The 26,772-nt window shown below is 33.0% G+C and overlaps 1 protein-coding gene across 1 annotated transcript; it reads right to left on the bottom strand.

Annotated features, from left to right (window-relative positions):
- Positions 1 to 6,719: 6,719 nt before the first annotated feature.
- On the bottom strand, positions 6,720 to 9,693 carry LOC133865124 (protein Iojap-related, mitochondrial). The gene is made up of 4 exons (XM_062301543.1): positions 9,336 to 9,693; positions 8,708 to 8,795; positions 8,326 to 8,423; positions 6,720 to 7,167 (listed from the first exon to the last, which is right to left on the bottom strand). Exons 1-4 carry the CDS (start codon positions 9,618 to 9,620, stop codon positions 7,096 to 7,098), a joined length of 543 nt encoding a protein of 180 aa, XP_062157527.1. The 5' UTR covers positions 9,621 to 9,693; the 3' UTR covers positions 6,720 to 7,095.
- Between the last annotated feature and the right edge of the window lie 17,079 nt (positions 9,694 to 26,772).

Raw genomic sequence — 26,772 nt, 5'->3', positions numbered from 1 at the left:
TTATTTTGCCTTATGTATTTTATTATTTGAAAGTATCTCACTCAAGTAATATTCTTGCTCGAATTTGGTGTTGTGTTGAAATTTAAAAGCTGTTTGTAATTGGGTGAAAATTTGTATTATTTTGCCTTAATTTTGAGGTTCCAATATTTTCTGTCAAAGCCATTGAGAGATTGAGGTCCTTCTCAAAATTTGCATTTAAAGCATATTGTTGATTGAGTTGTATCAGCAGATTATACCAAGACTAACCAAATTTGAGATCTCAAAAAAATGAAAGACCAGAATTTGTAAAGGTGATCAAGTGACCCATTGAGCAGAAATGACAGAATTTCTAACTGCAACATCAAAATTGGCTTTTAAGAAGCCAGAAGGGGAGAACTTTCCAAATTAAGCCAAATTATTACCTTACAAAAAGAAAAACATGCTTGACAAGCATGTGTACTTAATTTCAGTCTAATTGTTGACATAATACAACAGCAATTGTAAACCGTATAGAAGAATGAGTGCACCCTCTCAACAGAAAGAATGAAAAAAATTATAGTAAAAATCCGTTCCACCTTGCAAGGGGAAGGAAAAAAAAAAAAAATTGCACATGTAGTTTCCAAGCTAACGGCACATAGAACAGGTTCCATAAACACTTGTTCATATTGAATGGCAGCATTTTCCCACGGGCAGTTCCCCTGATGCCTCTTTTCATCAATCCCTCCCAAGAAGATTTGTGATCTCTACAAGTGAGAACAACATTTTTTAAAGCCTGCACATAATCAACCAATAAAAATAAGAAAGGTAGCGAGTAAAACCTAGTGTGGAAAATGAATAGTTAATATATATATTGGGACATTTGAGAGGAAGTTTGTCCAAAATGAATTTGCTTATCGCCAACATACTCTCTTTTGCTAGTGGAGAAAAGGCCCACCTGCAAATATATTCTACAACAAAATTAGAATTTAGCTCTTAAGGAAGCTAATCATTATTCATGGCAAAGTCATAACAAGATTATGATGAATTGAACAATATCAAAGTCATAGTAAGATTATGATGAATTGAACAATATCAAAGTCATAGTAAGATCCTGAGGAATGCATTATCCATGATAATGTGATATATATACTCTTGTGTATTTTTCATTTTCTTTTTCAACTAATCCTTCTATGAACCTTTTTATACCTGAATAAAGACAACCTTCGGAAGCCTGCCTCTAAACAGTACACACATTCCACATATGACATCATTGAAACAACTCTTACCTAATCATACCAATTTAAGAGAAGACCTCAAGGCTTAGCTTGATCCCACTTCATATCACTTTCAAAGCTTGCTATAATCAGAAATTTAATTGACAAATAATTAACATGAAAACCCCCAAATCTTATATTAATCAAGAACCCTTTTGACTGCCATAGAGCTATTAGGGTTTGGTCATGATCTTCCACTAGTGGTTATTAACTCGCTAGCCACAAGGAAAGGAAAAGGGCAATGATAAAGTATAAAAAACAATTGTAGCAGATGAACATATATCAATTCTCAATTTAAGGTGAATTAATTGCTTTAGGTACAAAAAAAAAAAAAAAAAAAATGCTCAGGCTTTATCCCCCAAAAGCAGAATATTCAAAATTCTAAATAGTAGTAGAACTAGTTAATGCAAAACATAAAATACAAATATCAGAATTTATTTTTGTACCAAGAGAACAGGCCTAGAATTCACCAAGAAAAAACTATATTGTTAGGCAGAACCATGAAAAAAAAAAAACTCAACCAATCAACAAAACCCATATTTTTTATTGCGGATAAAGTCGAGGAATAGAAACATAGCGAAATAGAAACTTAGAAATACGTCATTAGTGTTTCGAAATTCCAAAAAGAAAACTCATATTAACTAACCAAAAACATCTCCGTATACCTTGACTCTAATTTGAGTTTGAACTTTCTTGGGTCTACACAGATAATGATCCAAAATTGCAAGCCAACTTTTTTTCTTTTCAACCTTCCTCCGCAACCAAAAAAATCACAACCCACTATTTGATTGCATAGAAAACTCACGAAAAGAGCAGGAATATTAAATTCCCATACCCAAATTAGTGCACTCAAATTTTGCCCAAAATCATAGTTTTCCAAAATCAACCAACTTTATACGTATAGAAACTATGTCATACAAATTACCCTTACAACTCACTATGCACACCTAACATCATCACAAATTATAAATTATTATTACACTAGAAGATTCGGGGCATTCTTTCTTTTCAACTAAGCTATTCAAATGTTGACACATATATATTTCCATGCCACTTAAAAGGAAAACACTACAACACCAAAGAAAATCCAGCAACTACAAAGACTCATTCCAATACCTATCGTTACTGGTGAAGGATAAGACACTAAAAACAGGTGGGAGAGCAAGGCCAGCCCCAGCCAGGGAGTAAGGCCCACAGTTGTTTTTTTTTTTTGAAGTGAAGGCCCATAGTTGTTAATCTAAGAATAAGATAAATATTCAGACCGGTGAAATAAGGCTCCAATGCTGAAAGATAAGACACTAAAAAAAGGTGAGAGGAAGGCCTCAACTCGGAGAGTAAGGCCCAGATCGAGTTGTTAAATTAAGAATAAGAGACTGGCGAAGTAAGGCCCCAGTGTTAGAAGATATATAAGCAAATAATTTAGATGGTAGAGAGTAAGGCCCCTTTAACCGTAAGTGGGGAATTAAGGCGCAACTAAAACTAAAAGCCATAAACAAGAGAAGTAAAGGCCCCTATAAACCGTCGGGGAGTAAAGGCTCCAGAGAGTTAAAAAAAAAAAAAAAAAAAAGAGATGACAAGAGCAAGAAAAAGGCATTGCATAAGTTCGATGTGATTTATTGATGTATTTGTATAGCTAAGTTTATATGTAATAAAAGAAAATACCAAGGAAAATATAATAGAATATTTATTATGCATTATCAAAAAACTTTGTTGTGCTTATTTTATCAGTTATAATTTTTATGTGAAAAACACTTAATTTTATAAAACCATACATAGCTGTTTTTATAATAACATGTGGAGATAATTTCTAAAAAGCAGGCTCATAATAAGAAAAATAATTTTTATATTTAATGAGACTGGAGTTACAAATCCACGATCAAATCGTGGATTCAATTGGGAATAGTAAACCATTTCATAAATTTTGCAGGAAAAGGGATAGACTTTATTAACAAAAGAAGTTTTGCGGAGATGGAAGAACAAATGAGAACATACGATAGTAATCGATCAATCTGATCCCATTTCTAGTGAAAGATACAAAAATAATTCATGCATATACACAAAAGAATACATTTTCATTAATTTCTCTCATTATGGTTTATGCATACATATTTTGAACAAAATTAGCATTTATTGATAAAATCAATCAATCAATTAGGAGCCATTGCTCCTTGGTTACAATATCATAAATACAGTTTTGAATTTTTTTTCAACCAAAACCCTATCGATGACACAAGAAAACGCCTCTCGTACAAGAATATGAGCTGCAGAATTTGCATATCTCTTCACATACTTAACCATCCACAATCTTAAATTACCCAACCCTTCTTTAATCCCATCTATAAGATGACCCATTTAGCATCATGAACATATTGTCAAAACTTACTCTCCCAGAAAAGATTAGTGAGAAGTAAACCAACACTAAATACAATATAAAAACTTAAAAGAAGTTGAGTTCTCATAAGTAAAACAGATCGTATGTCGAAGGCATTGTCATCAAAAAAAGAAAAAGAAAAGAAAAGAGAGAGAGTAAAGCATCTAGATTTGATATTTTATGTAGTCCACAGCTTATGAGAGACTAAAACCATTAAGATAACTACTTATTACCTATCATAATCATGCCTTAACTTGAATAATATAAAACTTTATTAATCACGCACCGCAAGTTTGTTCAAGTAATCTTCAATGCATATATTCGATTCCATCAAGTCCTGTTGCTCTCCAAGAAATTTCTGACCAAAACTTCTTTCCGTAATTGATTTCGAACTCTGTAAGCATAATGGCACTCATCAAGCTCTCTGTATTCAGGGCAAGAATCATATGGAAAAATCTTCCTCGCAACACTCTCACAAAATAAAGTTGAACGATCATAAGAAGAGTCAAGAGAAGGGCACCATTTTGAAGCTGAACTGATTTTTGCTAGCTGCCCAGAAATCAAATACTCAAGGTCGGCCCTAAGTAGCTCAGCAAAAAGATTGGAAATCTTGTCGTACAAGAAACGGTATTTTGGATCGTAGTTGTACCTCTCTTGGCCTTCTTTGCCATCATAATTATTTTCTCATTTCTAAAATGTGTGTCGCTTCTTTTCTGCATTTCCTTTGACTTCTCTTTTCTTGCTCTCTCGTCCTTATCTGTATTTCTTTAGAATTCATTTTCTTCAGCATCAATATATGGAGTAGGTCTCTTTGCATTGTTCTCTTTGCCATCAATCTTTTCTGTGCCTCTATCCTAACCCTATCCCTCTCCATAATTTGGTTGTGACGAACTTGTGGCCCATTGAGAATCCGGTAGAGAATTTCTAGCAAGTCTTTTAAAGACCCAAATTTGGCAAATGCCCACACGTTGTATGCTAATGTTTCAGGGTGGTATCGGTGGAGCCCTGTAGCTGCTGTGCAGAAATGCTCTCTGCTTTGTTTACTAAAAGTACTGGTGCAGCGGTGCTCCTCAAGAGACAAATGAGTTCGAGAGTGGTTTGGGCACAGTGACTCCAGGACAACTCCAAAAAGTATTGCAGAACATCTGGTGATTTTTTTCCCAGGGCAGAGTATATATCCTTTGCTTATATATAAAGCTTCTATAAAAAAATAGACACGAACCCAATTCTGGTAGACCAAAGTGTTCGAATGGCTCCCGGATACGGTATTGAGTATAATCTGACAGGGTCATGTTGAATAAACCTACGTCCGTGCGGTTGTTGAGTCTATCACGGATAGGGTCTTGAGTATCATCTGGATATGAATTCACAGTAAATGTGGAACGAAGGACTTCTGGAGGCCCAAGTAGCCGAAATGGAGTATGACCCGATTGGCTGAAGACCGATTGAAGAGTGAACTGTGAAGGACGGCGCTGAAAAATGAAGCCTGACGAAAAAAAAAAAAAAAAATTTTTTTTTTTTTTTTTTTTCTATTCTGTCTAGTCCTAGGCCCCGACCAAATCTCATTTCCTTAATAATAATAATAATAATAATAATAAAAACATAACCGTGTTTGGCGGTTCACCCGTGATTCGACTTGCCAAACCGAAATAAACGGGTCGACCCGTTTAAGGTAAACCCAAATTCGCTAATTTCGTGTTGGGTTGTCAGGTCGTGTCAAAATTACTGGCCCTAAATCCAACCACGGTCACCTCCTAGACTTTTGAGTGTTTCTTTTCCTCTAATAAGAACCGAGAGGAAAAGGTTGATTTTGGGTAAGAATTTCCAGCAATTTGGGCACTAAATTATTACTATAGGATTAATTTGTTTGGGTAAATGGCTTAAATTTGACTAGTAAATTATTGAGAATCTCAATTCGTAGTTTGGAGGTTCACACTTTATATTTACTTACATGTATGTGTGTGTGTGTCTATATATATATATATATATATATATATATATATATATATATATATATATAATTTTTTGATGTTCAATACATGATTGGAGTAATGTTAGCCACCCTCTAATCACATAGTGACACATATCAACATGTGATTGGAGTCATATAGTCACTAACAAAAATTTAACACTCTTCAATCACATGCCGACACATATCAACAAATTATAAAATATATGTAAAATTTAATACCAATGGTAATCAGTTGGGATGACTATTCACCATACACATATCAACAAATTATAAAATATATGTAAAATTTGATACCTATAGTAATCAGTTGGGATGACTTTTCACCATACCCTTCTACTTTAATTGACCTTTGGAGCATAATAAGATAATACAGTACATACGTGTGTTGCTTCTAAATGCTCTCCTTAGCTCTTTTCCAACTTCCAAGTATTCAAGCCCTAACTTTGTCGTCGCGGATTAGAAATAGTTAACATGTGTCAACATTTTATTAGAATGTGTTAAATTTTGTTTACCGGTTAACATTACTCCAATCATACGCTGACACGTTTCAACAAATTGTAAAAACATTATAGGAAATTAATTAAGGGTGTGAAAGCTTTTTTTTAGAAAATGATCATTGAGGTAACATAGAACTTGGTAGAATTCGCAGCAAGTATCACTAGTGTTATGGGTACTCTACATCCTATTGTAAAAGAAATCTTGCAGTATCAAGACTTTCTTAATTTAGAATAAAAAAGTATAATTTCATTAGAAGTTTAAGACTATAATAACTTAAAAAAAATAAGTTCTATTATTTGATAACATTAGAATTAGAATTAGATTAGGATTTAAACGTTATAGATAATATGTTATCATTATTGATAACAGTAGAAGTGGTTTATTCGAACTAGTCTTTTACTTCTAATATGTATTGTAAGTGTCTAATTAAAGACACCATGAGCTCATCAATAAATTAAGCAAAGATTAATAGTATTCAACTATTGTAGTTAATTCAGCTCTTAGAGTTGATTTATAAAGTATTAGAATTTCTCAAACTACCCTTATTTTATGAGTAATGTGCTTAAGAAATTAAGCCCGTAACAAGAAGAGAGAGCGAGAAGTATTACAAGATCTGCCATCCTTATCTCATGGAAGGGCACGGATAAACCGTTCAACTAATTTTACGCATAACCACAAAAACCAACTGCCAGATATGCAGCATAACTACAAAAATTCCTTCATGGTTTCTCCCTTACCCAAGACACCACTTCGATAAGTTTCCGCTATAGGTAGAGAAGACATCATGTTTTTTTTTATAAGTATAGGTAGAGAAGACATCATGACACCCACCTCTCCAATCTCAGAAGAAGCTAAGGAGGGGAATTAAAAGATTCCAATATGCACACGACAAACTCCAGAGAAGGCCTTAATCTTAATTAGAAGCCAATCTAAAATACACATTTGAAACAAGTATTAAAGCTTGATGATGCAGAAACTACAATGAGTTGGAATAACCCCATCATAAACACAAATGCTAAAGATTATACAGTCTTTTGCACTCGTTTTTTGGAGTTGTTCTTGGGACGAATCTTCACAAAAGCTGTTTCCAGATCCTGAACATATTAAAAAGAAGAGGTCAGATAGGAGCCATGTAACTTAAGTATTTTGCATCTGCAAGAAATAGAAGGAAAAAGACAACAGTTTCCGCTCTTTCTTTTTTTTCTTTTTTTTTTTAACTTGAAAAGAGTATTTATATGATATGTCGTGCTCAGTTTTGAAGACCAAATCACCCATGCTGAACAGGGCCGATACTGAATTCTAAGTAATCAACAGAATAACAAGCGTTCCCAAACAATCAAATTGTGTACTGCATATTCTTTAGAGTAACACACTTAATTTTTTTTTGATAAGTAAATAAAGTTTTATTGAAAAGTAACACACTTAATTGTAAATGCATGGAATCAAGTAACCAAATTGTGGATGCTTTTTCTCAGGTCTCGTGATGAAGTCCTGTGCAAAATCAATGCCCAGATTGGCAAGTTAATAAGAAAGATGTATGTGGTGTTCCCATGAGACTAGGAAGAAAGCATATAAAGTTAAATGAAAATTCTGGTTGGAGAATTTGGGGGCTAGGAACCATTTTTTTTTTTTTAGGTTCACCCGGAAACACTGTCAAATTTGTTACCAGCTGATTGACATTAATCAGTTGGGATGACTATTCACCTGCTCCAGAGATATTATGAACACATCCATACCCCAATACAGCATAAAATGCAGCTGCAGGCAGCAAAAGATCCATCTGCACGGGGGGCAGTGCGGTTCCTCACCGTGTTGGATAATCATGGCATCATGGCTGCAGCTATGTGAGAAATATTCCAATACCTAGACAATGTATTCTTCTCTTTCCACTTTCTTTCACATTACAAACATTGGATTAAAGAGAGGAGAGCATTATTGTCAATAGATTGGGCAGAAGCACTAATGTGAATTATAACTACTAGTTACTGGCGGTCAAATTAGTCTTGCTAAAACCAAGTGATGACCAATAACTTGATTTTCTTTTTTTACCTCCAGTATTTACCTTGAAGGATGTTATTAATAACTTGTTTGAGTGCCCCAACAGTTATACCAAATTCCCATTTATGTTTCTGCTTGCCTATAATCTTCGGGACGGATAAATGAAACTCAAAAAGTTTGTCTCTGTTTGCAGGAACAATTCAACAACATAAACTAATGAAGCCTGACAAATTTTACAATCAAACTCAAGTTACCTGGTTTGATTCCTTTTGGGATGTCTCAGTGGTCCAAAGACCCTCCAAATTGTAGTATTCTCGAGCCTTCTCATCAAGAGCATGAACAATCACCTTGCCTGAAGCAAAACAAATCACCATTAGCCACAAATCGGGAACAATACAATTTGAAGATCATAAAATGATATTAAAACATTATATTTAACATTTTGTATTCCCCTTGAAGTGTTAGCACCATTCACCACCAACTAATAGTTGCCACATCAATATCGGAATTCTCAGCTGGTTTACTTTCAGACTACTTTGCAGCAAATTTATGGGATCCTATCAATTATACCAAAATGAAATCCCAAAACACTTCGAAAACAACTAAATTTGTAGTACTAGAAAGAGCAGCTCAGACCAGAATCAATCACAATCCACTTTCCTCCCTCTTCCCCTTGCACACTTGGCAGCACCAATCGCTCCGCCCCTTTCTGCTTTTGCTTAGCCTGCCCATTCAAAACAACACAAATTACAACCAACAAAAAACAATAACGATAATAATAATAAACAGAACTTAGATAGATGAGAAAAAAACTAATCACCAACAAGCATTATTACTTTTTGCACCAAATTGGCCATGAAGTAAAAACCCAAAAAAAAAAAATGTCCAAAATATAGGAAATTGATAATTTTGCATATTAAAGACTAAATATTGTCTGCCTTATTTTTCATTTCCTTTTTCAAGACTAATACAGCGCAAATATATATGCTTCAGAATCCATAAATTTCCTCAAAATTCTCAGCAAGCAAACAGATAATTAGGGAGTAAATCTTTACTTAGTTAAAGATAAAAGAAGGTATAATATATTAAACCAAATGAAGCAGAGCATGAACCATTAACGCTAGTATTTTCCGTTTGGCAGCTGAAAAACCCAAAAGATAGTCCACCGCTGAACTACAGTATTTTCATTTTATTTTCTTTTCCCGGAAACCAAACGGAGAATTCGAGGGTTCTTCTTAGCAAAACAAGAAGAGACCGAACCTGCCTTGTAGATTAGAGCTTGAGCGATATTCTTGACGTGCCAGGTGGACCTGCCGGTTGCGACGACCATGAAATCGGCCCAGTCGCAGTGCTTGGGGACCGGTATGACCTTCACGTTGTCTGCCCTGACGTCGCTTAAAACCTTCTCGATTTCCTGCAGATCCAGAAAGCCTCTAGTGGTGTCCGAAGAGGCGGTGCTGAGGTTGAGGCTTAGAAGCCCTTGCTTCCATGGCGAAGATGGAGATGAGAGTCGGAGAGAGCGAGAGCGAGACCGTACAGCCGCCCACATGTAGTTGGAGATGAAGCTAAACCTTTGGAATTGCCAGGGGTTCTGGTGCTGGTACTGTGGTTACATGTGTAAGGAAGGGACGGCGTCGTTCTGTATGCTGTTTCGTGACAACTCGGTCTATACGACGCCGTTTGTATGTTAAACTTGTGTGGTTACATATGTAAAGAAGGGACGGCGTCGTTCTGTATGCTGTTTCGTGACAACTCGGTCTATACGACGCCGTTTGTATGTTAAACTTGTGTGGTTACATATGTAAAGAAGGGACGGCGTCGTTCTGTATGCTGTTTTGTGACAACTCGGTCTATACGACGCCGTTTGTATGTTAAACTTGTGTGGTTATATATGTAAAGAGGGGACGGCGTCGTTCTGTATGCTGTTTCCGTGTTTCGTGATGACTCAGTTTATACGACGCCGTTTTCCCCCCCCATTTTATTTGGACACAATATCTTTTTGGATAATGTTAATTTATTGACATTTCTCCAAAGCATGGTTAGTAATCATTGTGCTTTTGAGTGGACACCTAACGGGTCTATTCTGTTGAGAATATATATATATAAGATGGGGTTTCATTCTTACCCAATGGGTTATGCACAACTTATGCATAACTTTTTCATATGAGTAGGGCTCACCCACTTAAATGGTCCACTCAAGGTTGTACACCAAACTTTTTCTATATAAGATATGGTTCAAGCAATTTTATAATTTATCTGTTAATGTTTTTATTTGTAGAGGTTTTTTTTTTTATATTTATTAAAAAATGTTTTAATATGATATAAAAATAATAGTAGTTTTTGAATGTTTTATATTTTTTCAAATCAAAGAATAGTCATATTTTTTAAGAATTTAGATTCGCAGGCACCACCTTAATGAGAAAGTGAATACCGTAAGGAAATGTTAAATTTTGTGAATTAAACAACGCGGAAAAATTGGGTGTTATCATAAAAGAATTTTTTTAGGTTTCCAAAACATTTTTTTTTTTTTATTCAAAGATCCATTCCAATATATATATATATATATATAAGAGAGAAAACGGTCTAATATTCAGGGTTACAAAGATTCTCTAATAAACTAAGTCAATGGCACAAGAGGTAGAGTTTCCTCCACCCAGTCAAAGTCAGACTCAGACCATTTCAAACCACAACTACTATAAGAATACCTAGACACCAAAAAATACCTCTACGTTACATGAGCCTCTGCTTGATCTAGGAGAGGGCACATATTATAAGCTATAAAATAGTTTTTACATACTAAGGTTGACCTAAAAAAACAAAGCAGGTTACATTAAAAAACTATTGAAATAAATAAAAAAAAATAAAAAAAAATAAAAGAACAAAGAAATTGAAAAAAGCAATTTCTCTTACCATTCTGTAATATTTGAAATCCCTAGTTGTCGCCAAAAGAAATCGCCCCCATTTGAAGCAAATCGGTGACGGGTTAAAGCCCACATTACAGGTGTAACTAGTTCGAACTTTCCGGTGTCCATCGTCATCGCTCGTGACAAATCTAGATCCAAATCCAGCCTGTGGTCTGCCTCCTTGACATCAACGAATGGACTCGATTCGCCCCCTACGAGCATTGCCGAGATTCACACAGTATGACTATTGCTACTTCTAGTTCGTCCTTGCAAGCCTCTGTAGCCCCAGTCGTTGCCGAATCAATGGCTGCTTTGCACTGTTGAGTTTTGCCGTGGTAGGGAAAATTGTTTTGGAAGGAGACTCTTTACGTACAAGTGGTGACTGCTATTAAAAATATGAGTTTATTATGGGCTACACACGGACAAGTCATTGCTAAACCAATATGTTAAAACTACAAGAATTTCAGTCTTTAGCGACGACCGATTCTCGCTAATAAGTCGTCGAAGTTGCTTGGTCCAGAAAGGTTAATGTTTGAGATCGTTTCATATACCTTAAATAAACTAAACCGACGAGTCATTGCTGATAGCCAATAAATGCATTCTATATATTTAAAGTTTGAAACAATTAAATCAAATATATATATATAAAATTTATTAAATCAATTTAATGACTTTCAAATGGTCTCCGCTCAGTACGGTATATATGGCTGTAAACAATTGAACACAAGTATACGTACACATATATTGTGTTAACACACACACACACAACAAGAAAAAGAACAAAAAAAAAAAAGAAAAAGAAAGAAGAATAAGAAGAAAAGAAAAACAAGTTGTGCTATATTTCACATAATAAGGTGGATTAATTTATTTAGAATGGCGCATGGTTGTTGTTGTTGAGTTTTTAGATTGTTGGGTACGATGCGAGTCGTTCCAGTGGTAGCATACATCAAAGTGTAATCGACATGGACCGATAGGAAATATCTTCCAAGAGCAGTCATCATAATAAAGAAATTCTCTCCAAGAGCGGTAGATATCAAACCAGTGGACTTCATTATTAAACCGAAATGAGCAGAAGTAGAGCGTAGTAATCCCCCAAAACTTTGGCATGAAATCGAAAGAGAAGCTTTGGTTAAACTGGATTAAATGGGCACCAATATCGTCGTCCCCTGATTTACAGTGAACCAAAAGATCCGCTTCAGGACGTACACAATTCCAAATTTCTACACGTGTTTTTTCAGGATTCCCGTAATCAAACCCTCTAACAATATTAAACCCAGACACAAACAACATAACCCACATTAGTACCAACGTTACATTCCTATTCATCAGTGGCACCATGTTGTTTATTTGCATATAATATATATATATGGTTTTGATGATGCACTGTATATATTTATAGTGGTAAAAATTATGGGCTAAGAGAATATAAAGTTAAAAATAAAAAATGGGTGTTTGGTTAATTAGATTAGTTTTACGCTCGCTAATTTAATACATATCACAATAACAATTAATACGCGCTCTTAAGCCTTTTTTGTTGTAATATGAGCGGCAGCTTTTGGACCTTGAGTTAAACGTGCTCTTATTGATTCTTACATTTTGGCCTATTTAAATTAATTTAAATGGGTAGTTAAACTAACTTATTCGTAACTAATTTAAAACACCTCCAATGCAATATCAATAAGTTTTTGGATGTTCATAATTGATCAAGATCCTATCTATAATTTCAAGTCACGAAATAAAGATAAGTAATTTCATAGTTCAAATTAGATTTTGCAAATATAATAACTTCACTTACAATCTCTTATTTTTTAATACTTTTGCATTCATAACCTCAAACTTTAAAAAGTGTCAATTTAAAGTATCTATCTATCTTTCTTTCTTTTTCTTTTTTCTTTTTTCTTTTTTTCAATTTCAACATTCCATTCGAATTTTCCTTTAAATCCTTTTAAAATTCTCAAAATACACCTCATTTTTTTAGGGAAAAATAAGAAAAAAAAAAATTGCAAGGATTTAGGTGTTGGTCAGAATTTAACCAAATTTGCAAAAATACACATGCCTAAATCTCTGAATTTTTTTTTTTTTTTTTTTTAAAAAAAAAATGGGTATTTTAGAAAATTTGATTGAATTTAATAGAAAATTCTAACATATTGTTGAAATTAAAAAGAAATTGAAATATGGATACTCTAAATTGAAATATGAATACCCCAAAACACCTCCAACGCAATATTATTAAGTTTTTGGATGTCTATAATGAGAGCTCTACACATCCTCCCCTCATCCCCCCTTATCACCCTTTTATAATAAAAATCAATTTTTTTAAGGAAAAGAGGGTGATAAGGGGAGGATGAGAGGAGGATCTTTAGCATTTCCCGTCCATAATTGATTGGGATCCATGCCATAATGTCAATTGAAATAAAAATGAATAATTTCATGGTTCAAATTAGATTGTAGAAATATAAGAGGGTATATATTGTCACATGGCTTATACGTCATTTAGAATTTTAAATAACATGGCTTATGTGCATTTTTAGATGTAACTTAAACTCATAACTCCCCCAACATATGTTCAAAATAAAAAACTCTTTTCATAAATCCATTTTAAATGGAAAAAATAATCTTTTTACTTGAAAAAAACAGAAAAAAGCCCCCTAAACTAATTGTCAGTTTTAAAATAGTTCCATGAATTTCAAGTATGCTAATGTGACCCATCAAACTGCCAAAGTATTTCAAAAATGCCACTTTTTTATTATATTCCTATAATATCTTTATTTTATTTTTAAAAAAAAACTATATATATATATATATATCTTTTAAACAAAAAAAATAAATAAAGAATTTAAAAAAAAAACTATTAATATAAAACAAAAAAGTTAATTGCTAACAAAAGCCAAGCAATTAAAATATGAATACACTAAATTAAGATAAATTGAATTTTAAGAGAGACATTACAAAAGTTGTGACAATTCAATGAGCTAACTAAAGTTTTCTTGTCTTATTCTATCGATTTTTGTTATGGTCTTCTTTATTAAGATATTTCAAAGCAAAACCCTAATCGCCGGGTTTCTCTTCAGTTTTTGGTTGAAGGGGGAGGGGCTTGCCCCCTGACCCCTTGCTTTGCTTTTTCGGTTTTGTTCTTTGCTTTCTGTCATTGTTTTGTTTTAGCTCGGCACTGAAATGTGTGTTGCTGGTTTTATTCCCTCTCGGTGGCTCTCTGTGAAACCAATAGGTGAAGGTGATTTTCTATCATTATGAGGATTTGGGGTTTGTGGGCTTCAATCTACTGATGGGTTGATCTAGGTAAGGTGTGCAAAACTTTGTTTTCAGGCCTTTTTTGAAGCTAGATCTATGATTCCCCATCATTCTATACATGTCACGCACCCCTCCAGGGTGTTTGTCGTCGTCCTCCACCTCCGCTTCAACCAAACATGTGTTTTTCGGGTTGTTTGTACATCGGAGTATGGTGTGCACGCTCCAGCAAGTGCTCCTCCCTCGCCGGCTTGTGTTGGCTCTTCATCTCCTCTAGTTTGTGGTCCGTGGATCCCAGGAGATTTGGTGGTTCATCTGATGGTGAGGGCGCGTGGTATACACAGGCCATTACCGGTGACTCCCAGTGCTCTTTGCCGGCCAGTGTCATTTTAGTTTGTGTTTTTGGTTTTTTAATTTATGTTTTGTTGTTAACCCCTACAACCTACTATGGCAGATTGTAGACTAAATTGTAATAATTGTTTTTATATTAGGTATTGCTCTTTTATCTCCTCATAGTGGAACTCATTGTAAAGAGAGGTGTTATTGTGTGTCAATCTGCTATGGCATTACCCTCCACGTCAAGAATTAGTCATGTACTTTGTTTTTAGGGGTCTTTGTACTCTGAATTACAGCGTTTGGCCCTTTGAGTTTCAGGTTATAAAAAAGGTTATTCCCCTTTTTTTTATTTATTTTAGGTCTTTGTCTATTTCTTACTCCTCAAACTCGGCCTGCTTTGTTTAAAATCAACCTTCACACCATTAATTTATGGCATTCACCGTGAATTCCTTGATAAATATAATCCAATCTTTTTTACCACAACATATTTATTTCGTGCTTTGATGATAACTTTTTTATTATATCTTTGACTTTTTATTTGCACATGCTGGGAATTGGGATGATGACTCAAAATCATGAATGATCTCATATGAATTAAATGTTCATAATGAGTACTGGATATGATTATTTCTAAGGATTTGGGTGATAAATCTTGTGATAGCTTCATGGCACCTCATAGGTTGTGAGAGTGGTTGGCACCAAAGTTAACTGCTCATAGCTAAAAAGTTGTTCAACCACATATATATATATATATATATATATAATAATAATTATTATTATTATTTGTAAAGTTGTTCACCCATAAAAAGCTGATTTTATAATTCATCTTTTACTGTTTTTATTTGTAGAATTGTCACATTTTAAGGAATTTAAATTCGCAGACACCACCTTAATGAGAATGTGGATAAAGTGAGGAAATGTTAAATTTCATGAATTAAACTACACGTACAAATTGGGTATTATCGGAAAATAATATTTTTCCATTTATTGGTAAAGGTTTCCAAACTATTAGATGAGCTCTAAAACGACGTTGTCTCGATCATTCAATTAAATGGTCAAAATAAATACTTAAATATTTGAACTAACGAATCTTAAAGTTACTTTCATTTTATTTTTATTTATTTTTTTTAAAAAAAAACCTAAATTATGAAATTTAAGTCATTTTAATTTTTAATCGTCAAGGAATATATGGTAATTGATGACTGCCATTAACTGATTTGTGTTTAATTATGTAATCAATTATTTAAACTAAGTATTTAATGTTGATATTGAGTTCTTTTAAATTCGAAACTTTGAAATGTATTTACCAAAGTGCTGGACAAAATGTTGATCAAATAAAGTTTTGTTGTTCTTTCTTTCTTTTTCTTTTTCTTTTTCTTTTTTAAATAATGTAGTAACATAAATGAATCCCGATCAACTTTTTCATCCCAATTGGGCTGACAATAATTTTTTTAATTGTTTTGTTTATTATAATGTATTAACATATGAATGAATTTGAACAAAGTTTTTATCCCAATTGAATAGGAGAGAAAAATCATTTAAACCTATATATTAAGGGTCTATTTAGGTTTGCGATTTTAAAATGTACAATTTGAAAAAAATGATTTTTAAAAATGCAGTTAAACGTTTGACAAAATCGCAGTTTAACATTTAAAATCGCAAATTATCCTTTAAAATTCTGCGCTTTTAAAAAAAATCATCTTACCTAAGATTTGAAAATGCTGATTTTTTGCGTTTTCAAATCGCAATTTTTAAAAACGCAGTTCTCAAAGGATTTATGCTCTGTAATTTTGTTTAAAATCACACTTATTGTCTACGAAATCGCAATTCCCAACGCATCCTAAATCAAAAAAATGTCTAAACCAATATGTTATAAACTAAAAGAATTCCGGTCTTTAGCGACGACTTGTCCCCACTAATAAGTCTTCGGAGTTACCCCATTAAAAAAGGTTAATGTTTGAGATCGTTGTAGATGCGGTAAGAACCTAAACCAACAAGTCGTTGTTGATAACCAGTAAATGCATTTTATATATTGAAAGTTTGAAACAATTTTATATATATATATATATATATATATATATATATAATTTATTAGAGCAATTTAATGACTTTCAAATGGTCTCCACTCACAGTATATACGCCTGTAAACAATTAATTAAACACAAGTATACGTACACATATATTGAATTAAACACACACACACACAATAAAGGTGTATTTATTTAGAATGGTGTATTTATGATTGTACGACGTTGTTGAGTTTTTAGATTGTTGGGTACGATGCATGTCGTTCCAGTGGTAGCATTTATTATCATTCTCTAATCGACATGGACCGTCAGGTTTTATCTTCCAAGAGCAATCGACTTTACTGCAATAAAAAAAGTCTCTCCAATAGCGGTAGATGTCAAACCAGTGGACTTCATTATTAAACCGAAATGTGCAGAAGTACTAGAGCGTATTCTTGCAAAAGTCTGGCTCGACAACGAAGGAGAAGCTTTGGTTAAAATGGATTAAATGGGCACCAACATCGTCGTCGCCTGATTTACAGTGAACCAAAAGCTTCACGCCAGGACCTAAACCATTCCAAATTTGTAACGGTATTTTTAAAGGTTTCACGAAAATCTGTCCTCTAACAATATTAAACCCAGACACAAACAGCATAACCCACATTAGCAGCAACATTACATTCCTATGAATCATCAATGAGATCATGTTGTTTGTTTGCAATATAATATATATATATATATATATATATCAGAGAAATCTGAGTGACTTTCAAATTGTTTTGATGATGCACTGTATATATATATAGTGGTAAAAATTATAGGCTAAAAGACTACACCAAAAGGTTGATCGGTTAATTAGATTAGTTTTACACTTGCTAATTTAATACATGTCAAAATATATATAGCAATTACGCGCTCTTAAGCGTTTTTTTTGTTGTAATCTCTTTATTTAGACAACTTTTAAACCTTTCTTTTTCCTGAGCGACAGCTTTTGAATCTTGAGTTAAACGTGCTCTTAATTCTCACATTTTTGCCAATTTAAATGGGTAGTTAAACTAACTTATACGCAATTAATTTAGAAGGCATTGTAATTTAGAAAAAAAAAGGTAGACGTTCATGTTCAAGAGAGTTATTGAATATCAATTTTTTATTTTTATTTTTGAAGGTGTAAACTTTGTGAATAGAATATATATATAGGATCTCCTCTTAGAGGCCCCAAAACACCTCCAATGTGTAAAATCACATAATATTGTTTAGTTTTTGGACGTTCATAATTGATTGGGATCCCATCTATAATTTCTAAGTCATGAAATAAAGATAAATAATTTCATGGTTCAAATTAAATTTTGCAAATGTAATATAATAAGGCTTTTACTGTCACATGGCATATACGTCATATAGAATTTTAATTAAATGGGGAAACTTAACTTACAACTAATGATCTTTCATCACTTTTACAATTATTGCCTCAAACTTTAAAAAGTGTTAATTTAGGGTATCAATCTTTCAAAATTTTTTTATTATTTTTTTTCAATTTCAACAATCCGTTAGAATTTTAAGTTAAATCCTATCAAATTTCTACAAATACCCCTCATTTTTTCAAGAAAAAAAATTGCAAGGATTTAAGTATTGGTCAGAATTTAACCGAATTTGTAAAAATACACATGCCTAAATCTATGAATTATTATTATTATTATTATTATTATTATAAAAAAATGTGTATTTTAGAAAATTTGACTGAATTTAACAGAAAATTCTAATGAGGGGTTGAAATTGAGAAAAATTAAAAAATAGATACTCTAAATTGAACAAAAAAATAAATAAATAATTGAAAGATAGATACCCCAAAACACCTCAAACGCAATATTATTAAGGTTTTGGATGTCCATAATTGATTGGTATCCTTTTCATAATTTCAAGTGAAATAAAAATGAGTAATTTCATGGCTCAAATTATATTGTACAAATATAATAGGGAATATATTGTCACTTGGCTTATACGTCATTTAGAATTTTAAATAACATGGCACTATGTGCATTGGTTTTTTTTTTTAATATTTATTTATTCAAAGATCCCTTCTAATATATATAAAAAGAGACCAAAACGGTTTAATGCTCAAGAGTAAACTAACAAACTAAGTCAGAGGCACAGAGGGTAGAGTTTCCTCCACCCAAGCAAAGTCAGATTCATACCATAACAAACCATAGCTGCGACAAAATAATCTAGATAACAGAAGATACATCTACATTATATGAACTTCTACTTGATCTTGCTAGGAGAGAACACACATTATGAGTTATAAAATAGCTTTTACAGACCATGATTGATCTAAAAAACAGAGCAGGCTGCATTAAGACTATAAAAAAGAAAAAACAAACAAAAATAATCTAAGATCCGTCAAGGATGGTTGATCCATAAAATTCGGGCTCCATTTAAATCTCTAGCAGAATTTGCGCCATGAGCGGAAAACACCATAATCGTGACGCCTATCCCCCATGTGGTCATCACCCTGATCACGCCTATCCTTCTTCACATGGCTTCCTGCTTCTTCTACGGGAGCCCCAAATGGATGAAAGAAAACCAGTAGAGCTTTCAAACCCGCCACCGCCAAGATTGAGACGTGAATACAGAGGGGATACATGAAGCCAAGAAGCCAAAATTACAGTTTTGAATGCTCTCCTTGGCGGATGTTCCGATGCCCAAACAACCCACAACACCATGACAAATCACATTACACCACACCGGAACAAACACGATTTTACCCAGGACCATGAAAACATTCATCCTAGAACAAATACGAACTACAAAAACAAAAATATACATCTCAATCCCAGAACAGGACATGACAAAACTACCTTCTTCTCACTACAAAAAATTGAGCATTTAGTAATGTGCAAAATTAATATTATGTCAATATAATTTTTTTAAAAATAATATAATTTTCAAGAATTAGGAACGTGCAAAATTTTCAAGGGAAACAGTGCCAATCCTAAGAGAAGAAAACATCTTATTAATATATAAAAACACAACACAAAAACGCCATGGGAGGAGAGAAGCATAGTGCTTCCCTCCTCCTCAACAAAACAAAGCTTTTTTCTCTTCGTTCTCTCTCGAAAAATAACTGCTAAAGAGCAATATTTGAGATTTTCAGTCTGTTATGTGCTTGTTAGATGTAACTTCAACTCATAACTCCCCCTACATATGTTCAAAATAGAAACTCTTTTCAAAAATTGATTTCAAATGAAAAAAAAAAAAAAAATCTTTTTACTTTGGAAAAAATATAAAAAAGCCCCATAAACTAACAACTAATTTTAAAATATTTCATGAATTTCAAGTGTACTAATGTAACCCATCAAACCACTAAAGTGTGTCAAAAATGCCATTCTTTATTATATTCCTCCAATACCCATATTCCCTTAAATACTGAAAAAAAAAAAAAGAAAAAAAAAAAGCTATCTTTTAAACAAAAAAAAAAAGAAATTTTTTTAAAAAAACTATTAATATTATAAAACAAAAAAATTTAATTGCCAACAAAAATCAAACAATTAAAATATGAATACACTAAATTAAGAGAAATTGAATTTTAAGGGAGACATTACAAAAATGGTGGCAATTGAAGGATTAACTAAAGTTTCCAATTTTTTATTTTATATGTTTTGCTTTTGTATATTTCTTAGTTCTTACTCCTCGAACTCGGCCTACTTTGTTTAAAATCAACCTCCAGACCATTTATGGCATTGACCGTGAATTCTTTGATAAATATTATCCTTTTTTTTTTTTTTTACCACAACATATTTATTCGTGCTTTGATGATAATTTTTTTATTATATCGTTGACTTTTTATTTGCACACGCTGGGAATTTGGCTGATGACTCAAAATCATGCATGATCTTTTTATATGAATTAAATGGTCATAACGAGTGGATATGATTATTTCTAAGGATTTGGGTTTTTGAACACTAAATTAAAAGTTTAATACATTAAATTGAGAGTTTTTGAACTTTGAAAATGAGATTACAAAAGTAATGAAAGTTTATTGGAGTAGAGCAAAGTTTCCTCTAATTTTGTATGAAGGGGTTAAGTGAAAAACGAAAAAGGAAGAGTATAATTTTTGGGCTTGGTGAAGCAAAGTTTCAGTGTAAATGAATTGCTTACCAAGTATATATAAAAGAGGTAGAAATGTTTGAGTAAGTCATTGGTGCTGAAACGACGTCTTTTATAATGTATATTGTCTGGTACAGTGTTTGCCTGGTTGATGCTTTGGGCAACCGTACCAAGGGGGGCATGGCCTTCTGGAGGCCGTTCACGCACTTGCTGAACTCCATGGCCTCTTGTTTGCTTTCGTAGAAGAGGGACGTCACTTTGGCGTACGTGGAGTTCTCTGGGTCCCATTTCGAGAGTTGGTGCATGTTTTGATCAAGAATCGCAAGAACCAAGCTGGGGCAGAGTTTAATCGGTGTGAGAGAGAGAGAGAGAGAGAGAGAGAGAGAGAAAGGTGAAGAATGGTTGTGAGACGTGCAATTTATTTGTTTAGGTGGGGGGAAAATTGGTAGAACGTATTAAAAAAGTCACGTGAAAGTTACGTGAGTCAACTTTCGTCATGATTTCCTTATGTGAGAGCTTTTTATAGTTTAAAATCCCGATTTGAGAGAAATGTTACTTCAGTATCCTTCCATCAAAACGCGTGATACTTCAGTACTCTTTTGTGAAGTTCTCCCTTAAAAAAAAGAAAAGAAAAACCAGCTCTAAGTATTTTGACAATAATTTTAACTGTTTTTTTTCTTTATTACAATGTATTAACATATAAACGATTATTGAACAAACTTTTCCTCACAGTTGGGTTGGAGAGAAAATTCATTTAAAAAGTTTATTAAATTGACACATGTCTAAAACATATACGATTTTGAAATGCATTTTTAATATGCGAAATGTTAAAATTACAATGTGGGTCTCACCCCAACGTGCTTTGGAGTTGTATACTTGTAGTGCATGTATCACAACTCTTTTAATACAGCATGTTAAAAACTACAAGAATTTTGGTCTTTAACGACGACCGGTCTTCGCTAATAAGTCGTCGTAATTGCTCCGCTGAGAAATGTTATATGTGGCGACCCTAATGTCGTCGCTTATAATGTTTGAGGTCGTTACATATACTTTAAAAACCTAGAACAATAAATTATCGTTGACGATAAGTTATCAGCGATGACATAGGACGTCGTTGTTCATAATATGTTATCAACACGACAAAAAGACATCGTCTCTATGTCATCGCTAGTAGTTAGTTATCAATGCCAAACACTGCGTTAGCCATCAGGAACAAACACCATTAGCCGGTAAATGCATTGTATTGGAAGTTTGAAACAATTAAACCAAATACATATAATTTATTAGAGCAATGGAATGACTTTCAAATGGCCACGATCTACTCGCCGTATATATGGCGGTACGTACACAATTAAACACACAAAAGAAAAGAAAAAAACAAACGCAGTTTAATTATTTAGAATGGTGTACGTGCATCAGTGCATGGTTGCTGTTGAGTTTTTAGATTGTTGAGTAGGATGCGAGTTGTTCCAGTGGTAGCATTGATTATTCTCTAATCGACATGGACCCTCAGGTTTTATCTTCCAAGAGCAGTCAACTTCAGTGCAATGAAAAAAGTCTCTCCAATAGCTGTAGATGTCAAACCAGTGAACTTCATTATTAAACCGAAATGAGCAGAAGTAGAGCGTATTCAACAAAATGTTTGGCAGGACATCGAAGGAGAAGCTTTGGTTAAAATGGATTAAATGGGCACCAACATCGTCTTCGCCTGATTTACAGTGAACCAAAAGCTCCACGTCCGGACCTAAACCATTCCAAATTTCTACGGGTATTTTTACCGGAGCGGGATAATCAGAAAACTGTGCTGTAACAATATTAAACCCAGACACAAACAACATAACCCACATTAGTGCCAACATTACATTCCTATGAATCATCAATGAGATCATGTTGTTTGTTTGCATATAATATAATATATATATATATCAGAGAAATCTGAGTGACTTTCAAATTGTTTTGATATTAATGCATTGTGTATATATATATATAGTGGTAAAAATTATAGGTAAAAGACTATACAGCTTTTTTTTTTTTATTTAAAAAAAAAAAGGTGTTCGGTTAATTAGATTAGTTTTACACTTGCTAATTTAATACATGTCACAATAACAAATACGCGCTCTTAAGCGTTTTTTTTGTTGTAATCTCTCTTTCTTTAAACAACTTTTAAACCTTTTTTTTATTTCTTGAGTGACAGCTTTTGGACCTTGAGTTAAACGTGCTCTTACTTCTTACATTTTTGCCAATTTAAATTAATTTAAATGGGTAGTTAAACTAACTTATACGCAATTAATTTAGAAGGCACTATAATTTAGAAAAAAGGAAGACGTTCATGCATGTTCAAGAGAGTTATAGAATATCAATTTTTTATTTTTAAACTATGTGGATAGAATATATAGGATCACCTCTTGTGGGCCCCAAAACACCTCCAGTAAAATCACATAATATTTTTAATTTTTTGGGCGTTCATAATTGATTGGTATCCTATATCTATAATTTCAAGTCATGAAGTAAAGATAAATAATTTCATGGTTCAAATTAGATTTTGCAAATATAATATAATAGGACATATATTGTCACATGGCATTTACGTCATTTAAAATTTTAAATGGGAAAACTTAACTTACAACCAATAATCTTTCATCACTTTTGCAATCATTACTTCAAACTTAAAAAAAGATTAATTTAAGGTATCCATCTTAATTTATTTTATTTTTTTTAATTTCAACCATCTATTAAAATTTTCATTTAAATCAAATCAAAATTCTCTAAATACCCTCTTTTTTTAGGAAAAAATAAGAAACAAATTGCAAGGATTTAGGTATTGGTCAGAATTTAATAAAATTTGTAAAAATATACATGCCTAAATCTCTGAAATTTTTAATATTATTTTTTTAAAAAAAAATGGTATTTTGAAAAAGGAAAAATTACACTTTACTCCCCTCAAATACCCACCATTTGGCGTTCTGGCGCCTAATGTACAAAATTTGGAAGATGACTCACTCAATTTGGCCAACTATTGGCACTTAATACCTTCCGTCCACTTAGTCCGTCACTTTGGACGGAAAAGAGGTCACATGTTTTAAGGCCCAATGTTCCAAAATTAACCCATGTGTTCAAAACGGTGAGTTTCACGAGGGCCATTAAAAAAATGATAATATAAATGCTAAATGAATGGTAGATTGAAGGTATTAAGTGTATTTCTCTCTCTCTTATTAAGAATATGATAATTTGTAAAACTTCTATTCTTTCTGTTCCTATATATGATGATGAGAAATGATTTGGGGTCCTGTTACAAGTCTTTTTACACTTTGTTTAAACGGTTTTTTTTTTTTTTTAAACACAAACCACGATTTTATTTTTGATAACTTAAATCTAGAATTTGAATTTGTTGGTACAGTTTTTTGTACAGTATGAATGACACGTTCTTCGATAATCAACACGCTCTCAAGATCACTAAAAAATATCTAAAATTAAGAGACCATTTTGGAGATCTCACTCCAATACATGAGTTAGTTTCTTAGATAAACATATGCTCTATGTATAAAAAATTCAGTTTGTCCTTTGTACTTGGATATGAGCCGATTTTTAGGTAAAGATGTAGATGTCAACTTGAATTAGGTTTCATGCTCCTACAGTCCTACTTGACCTAGGAGCGCCATCAGAGTCTAATTTGGACTTGGATTCCTTACCAAACTTGGATTGTGATTATTTCCCAATTCGTTTTGTAGTACGATTTTAATCCCGAATTTTAACGGATTAGACTTTGACTGAAAGTCCTATCCCAATTAAACTTGGACTAGGACTGTTGGCTAGCTTCTTCGATGAGTTCTAATTAGACCCGGATTGTGACTTCTAATCTGGATTTGTTGAGGTGCGGCTGATATCTGAGTTCCTGATACTTGTTTATCCCGAGCCTTGGCTGAATGAGTTGACTCTCGGTCTCGGGACATCTGAATTCCTAGGACTTAATCTGGATGTACCTATTGTCGTGTGTTCTCCGAAATGGCTATTCCGGGGATGACTAGTTTGGGTGTCTATTTCTTTGGATAGGCCTACCCAGGAGTCATGTTGTCTTGCCTTTAGGGCCGCAAATTATTCTTAGGTCAATACTGACCTGAAGGCCCATGGTTCTTCGGATGAGTCGATCTAAGTGAATTTATTTTTAACAGAATTCATTGTTAATTACTATTTAGATGTATGTTAAATATCACATAAATCATTGATGCTTACATAAGCAATGTGGTTTATATATATATATATATATATATATATATATTTTTTTTCTTTTCATTCACATATATAGGATATGGAGAGACATCAATTGACCCATTTGGATGGAAGTAGTTTTTTAGGATTTTTAGAGATTTTAAAAAGTTACATTATTTGGTTGCACATAATGAATTCATATACTCAATGGAATGTAGATTCTTTTTCAACCCCCTTTTTTTTTTTTTTTTATGGGAAATAGGTGGGAATTTAGATTTCTTGACCTCGAGACTTGAGAGTGTTTATTTTCATTTAAATGATAAGAATGCTCACATTCCACTAAATTTATTAACTAATAGAGAGCCCATTTGATAAGGATAGGCTGTAAAACTCAACTTTTACAGCCTCCAATAAAATATCGACATATCATCTAAACATACATTAGACATTAAAACACCTGATTTTTATACCAAAATACTAGATTTTCTTTTTCTTTTTCCTGCTTGCGCAGGAGGCTCTTGCACGCGCATGAGAGCTCCTGCGCAGGAGCTCTCATGCACAGGAAAAGTTTCATGTGCGATAGCTCCTCTATCTCTTTTGTAGTGGCTGCTCTCTCTCTCTCTTTTTATGTGTACTCTTTTTGTACAGTGGCACTTACAATTTCAACCTCAATTCGTTGAGTATATGAATTTTCATGGAAACTTGTAGTGGGTCATAGAGGGAGAGATTGAAAATGGGGTTATTGAAAAAGGATTAGGTGTTTTCATGTCTATTGTATTTTGTATTTTTTAATGATTTATCTACTTACAATTGGTTTTTGTAAAATAAAGAATTTACAGCTTATCCAAATATAAAGTATTCCCTAATTAGAAGGTATTCCCTAATTAATAAGGCGCTAAACATTTTTTCGTGCACGCCCTTGCAAAATCTCTCTCCCTCTCCCTTGAGCAAGCATCATATATGATTGTTAAATTTGTTTATCCTATTATCTCCCCGTATAACTTTCAAGTGACTAATACTTGAACACATAATTTGAAGCAAAAGTATTACTCTCTTCTTTTTTTGCCCTTTTTCTTTTTCAAATTTTCCATCGGGGGCAATTTCACTTAATCCCTTGATCTTCTATCACTTTTGCAACCCCCCACCTCTAATTATCTAGTGTATCGAACTCAAAAAATTCTCCAAATGCCCTCTTTTTTTTCTAATAATAATAATAATTTTAATTTTAATTTTAATTTAGGGTAATTTTATAATTTTATAAAGTCTGTTCGGGTATAAAGGTCACTTTACACTTTGACAGTATGATTTAACCCCAAACCCTAATAAATGGGTGAGATTGCAAAAAATTAAAAGTTTGATACATTAAATTTAAAGTTTTTTAACTTTGATGGGGAGATTACAAAAGTGGTTGAAGTTTAATGAGGTTCAGTAAAGTTTCCCTTAATTTTTTATTTTATTTTATTTTTTTTTTAAAAGTATTTGGACAATAATTGTAACCATTTTTTTTTTAACAATGTATTAACATATGAGTGAATATTGAACAAAATTGTCCTCACAATTGGGTTGAAGAGAAAATTCATTTAAACAATTTATTAAATTGACACATATCTAAAACGCATGTGATTTTTAAATGAATTTTTAATAAAGCATTTTAAAAACTACAAGAATTCTTGTCTTCAACGACGACTAATACTCACTAATATGTTTTTTCTTGGATAAAGGAAGAGATTACTCGATACATTTCCATATTGCTCATAATATATATAATAGCTACGGCACCTATTTCAAATGCATATCCCGTTTTTGCACAACAGGGTTATGAAAAAATCCACGAGAAGCGGCTGGCCGCATTGTATGTGCCAATTGCCATTTAGCTAATAAACCCGTGAATATCGAGGTC

Source organism: Alnus glutinosa, chromosome 1, assembly GCF_958979055.1.
Source record: "Alnus glutinosa chromosome 1, dhAlnGlut1.1, whole genome shotgun sequence".
Taxonomy (NCBI): domain Eukaryota; kingdom Viridiplantae; phylum Streptophyta; class Magnoliopsida; order Fagales; family Betulaceae; genus Alnus; species Alnus glutinosa.
Note: the sequence above shows the minus strand (reverse complement) of the source record. Positions and strands in the feature narration are given on the sequence as shown.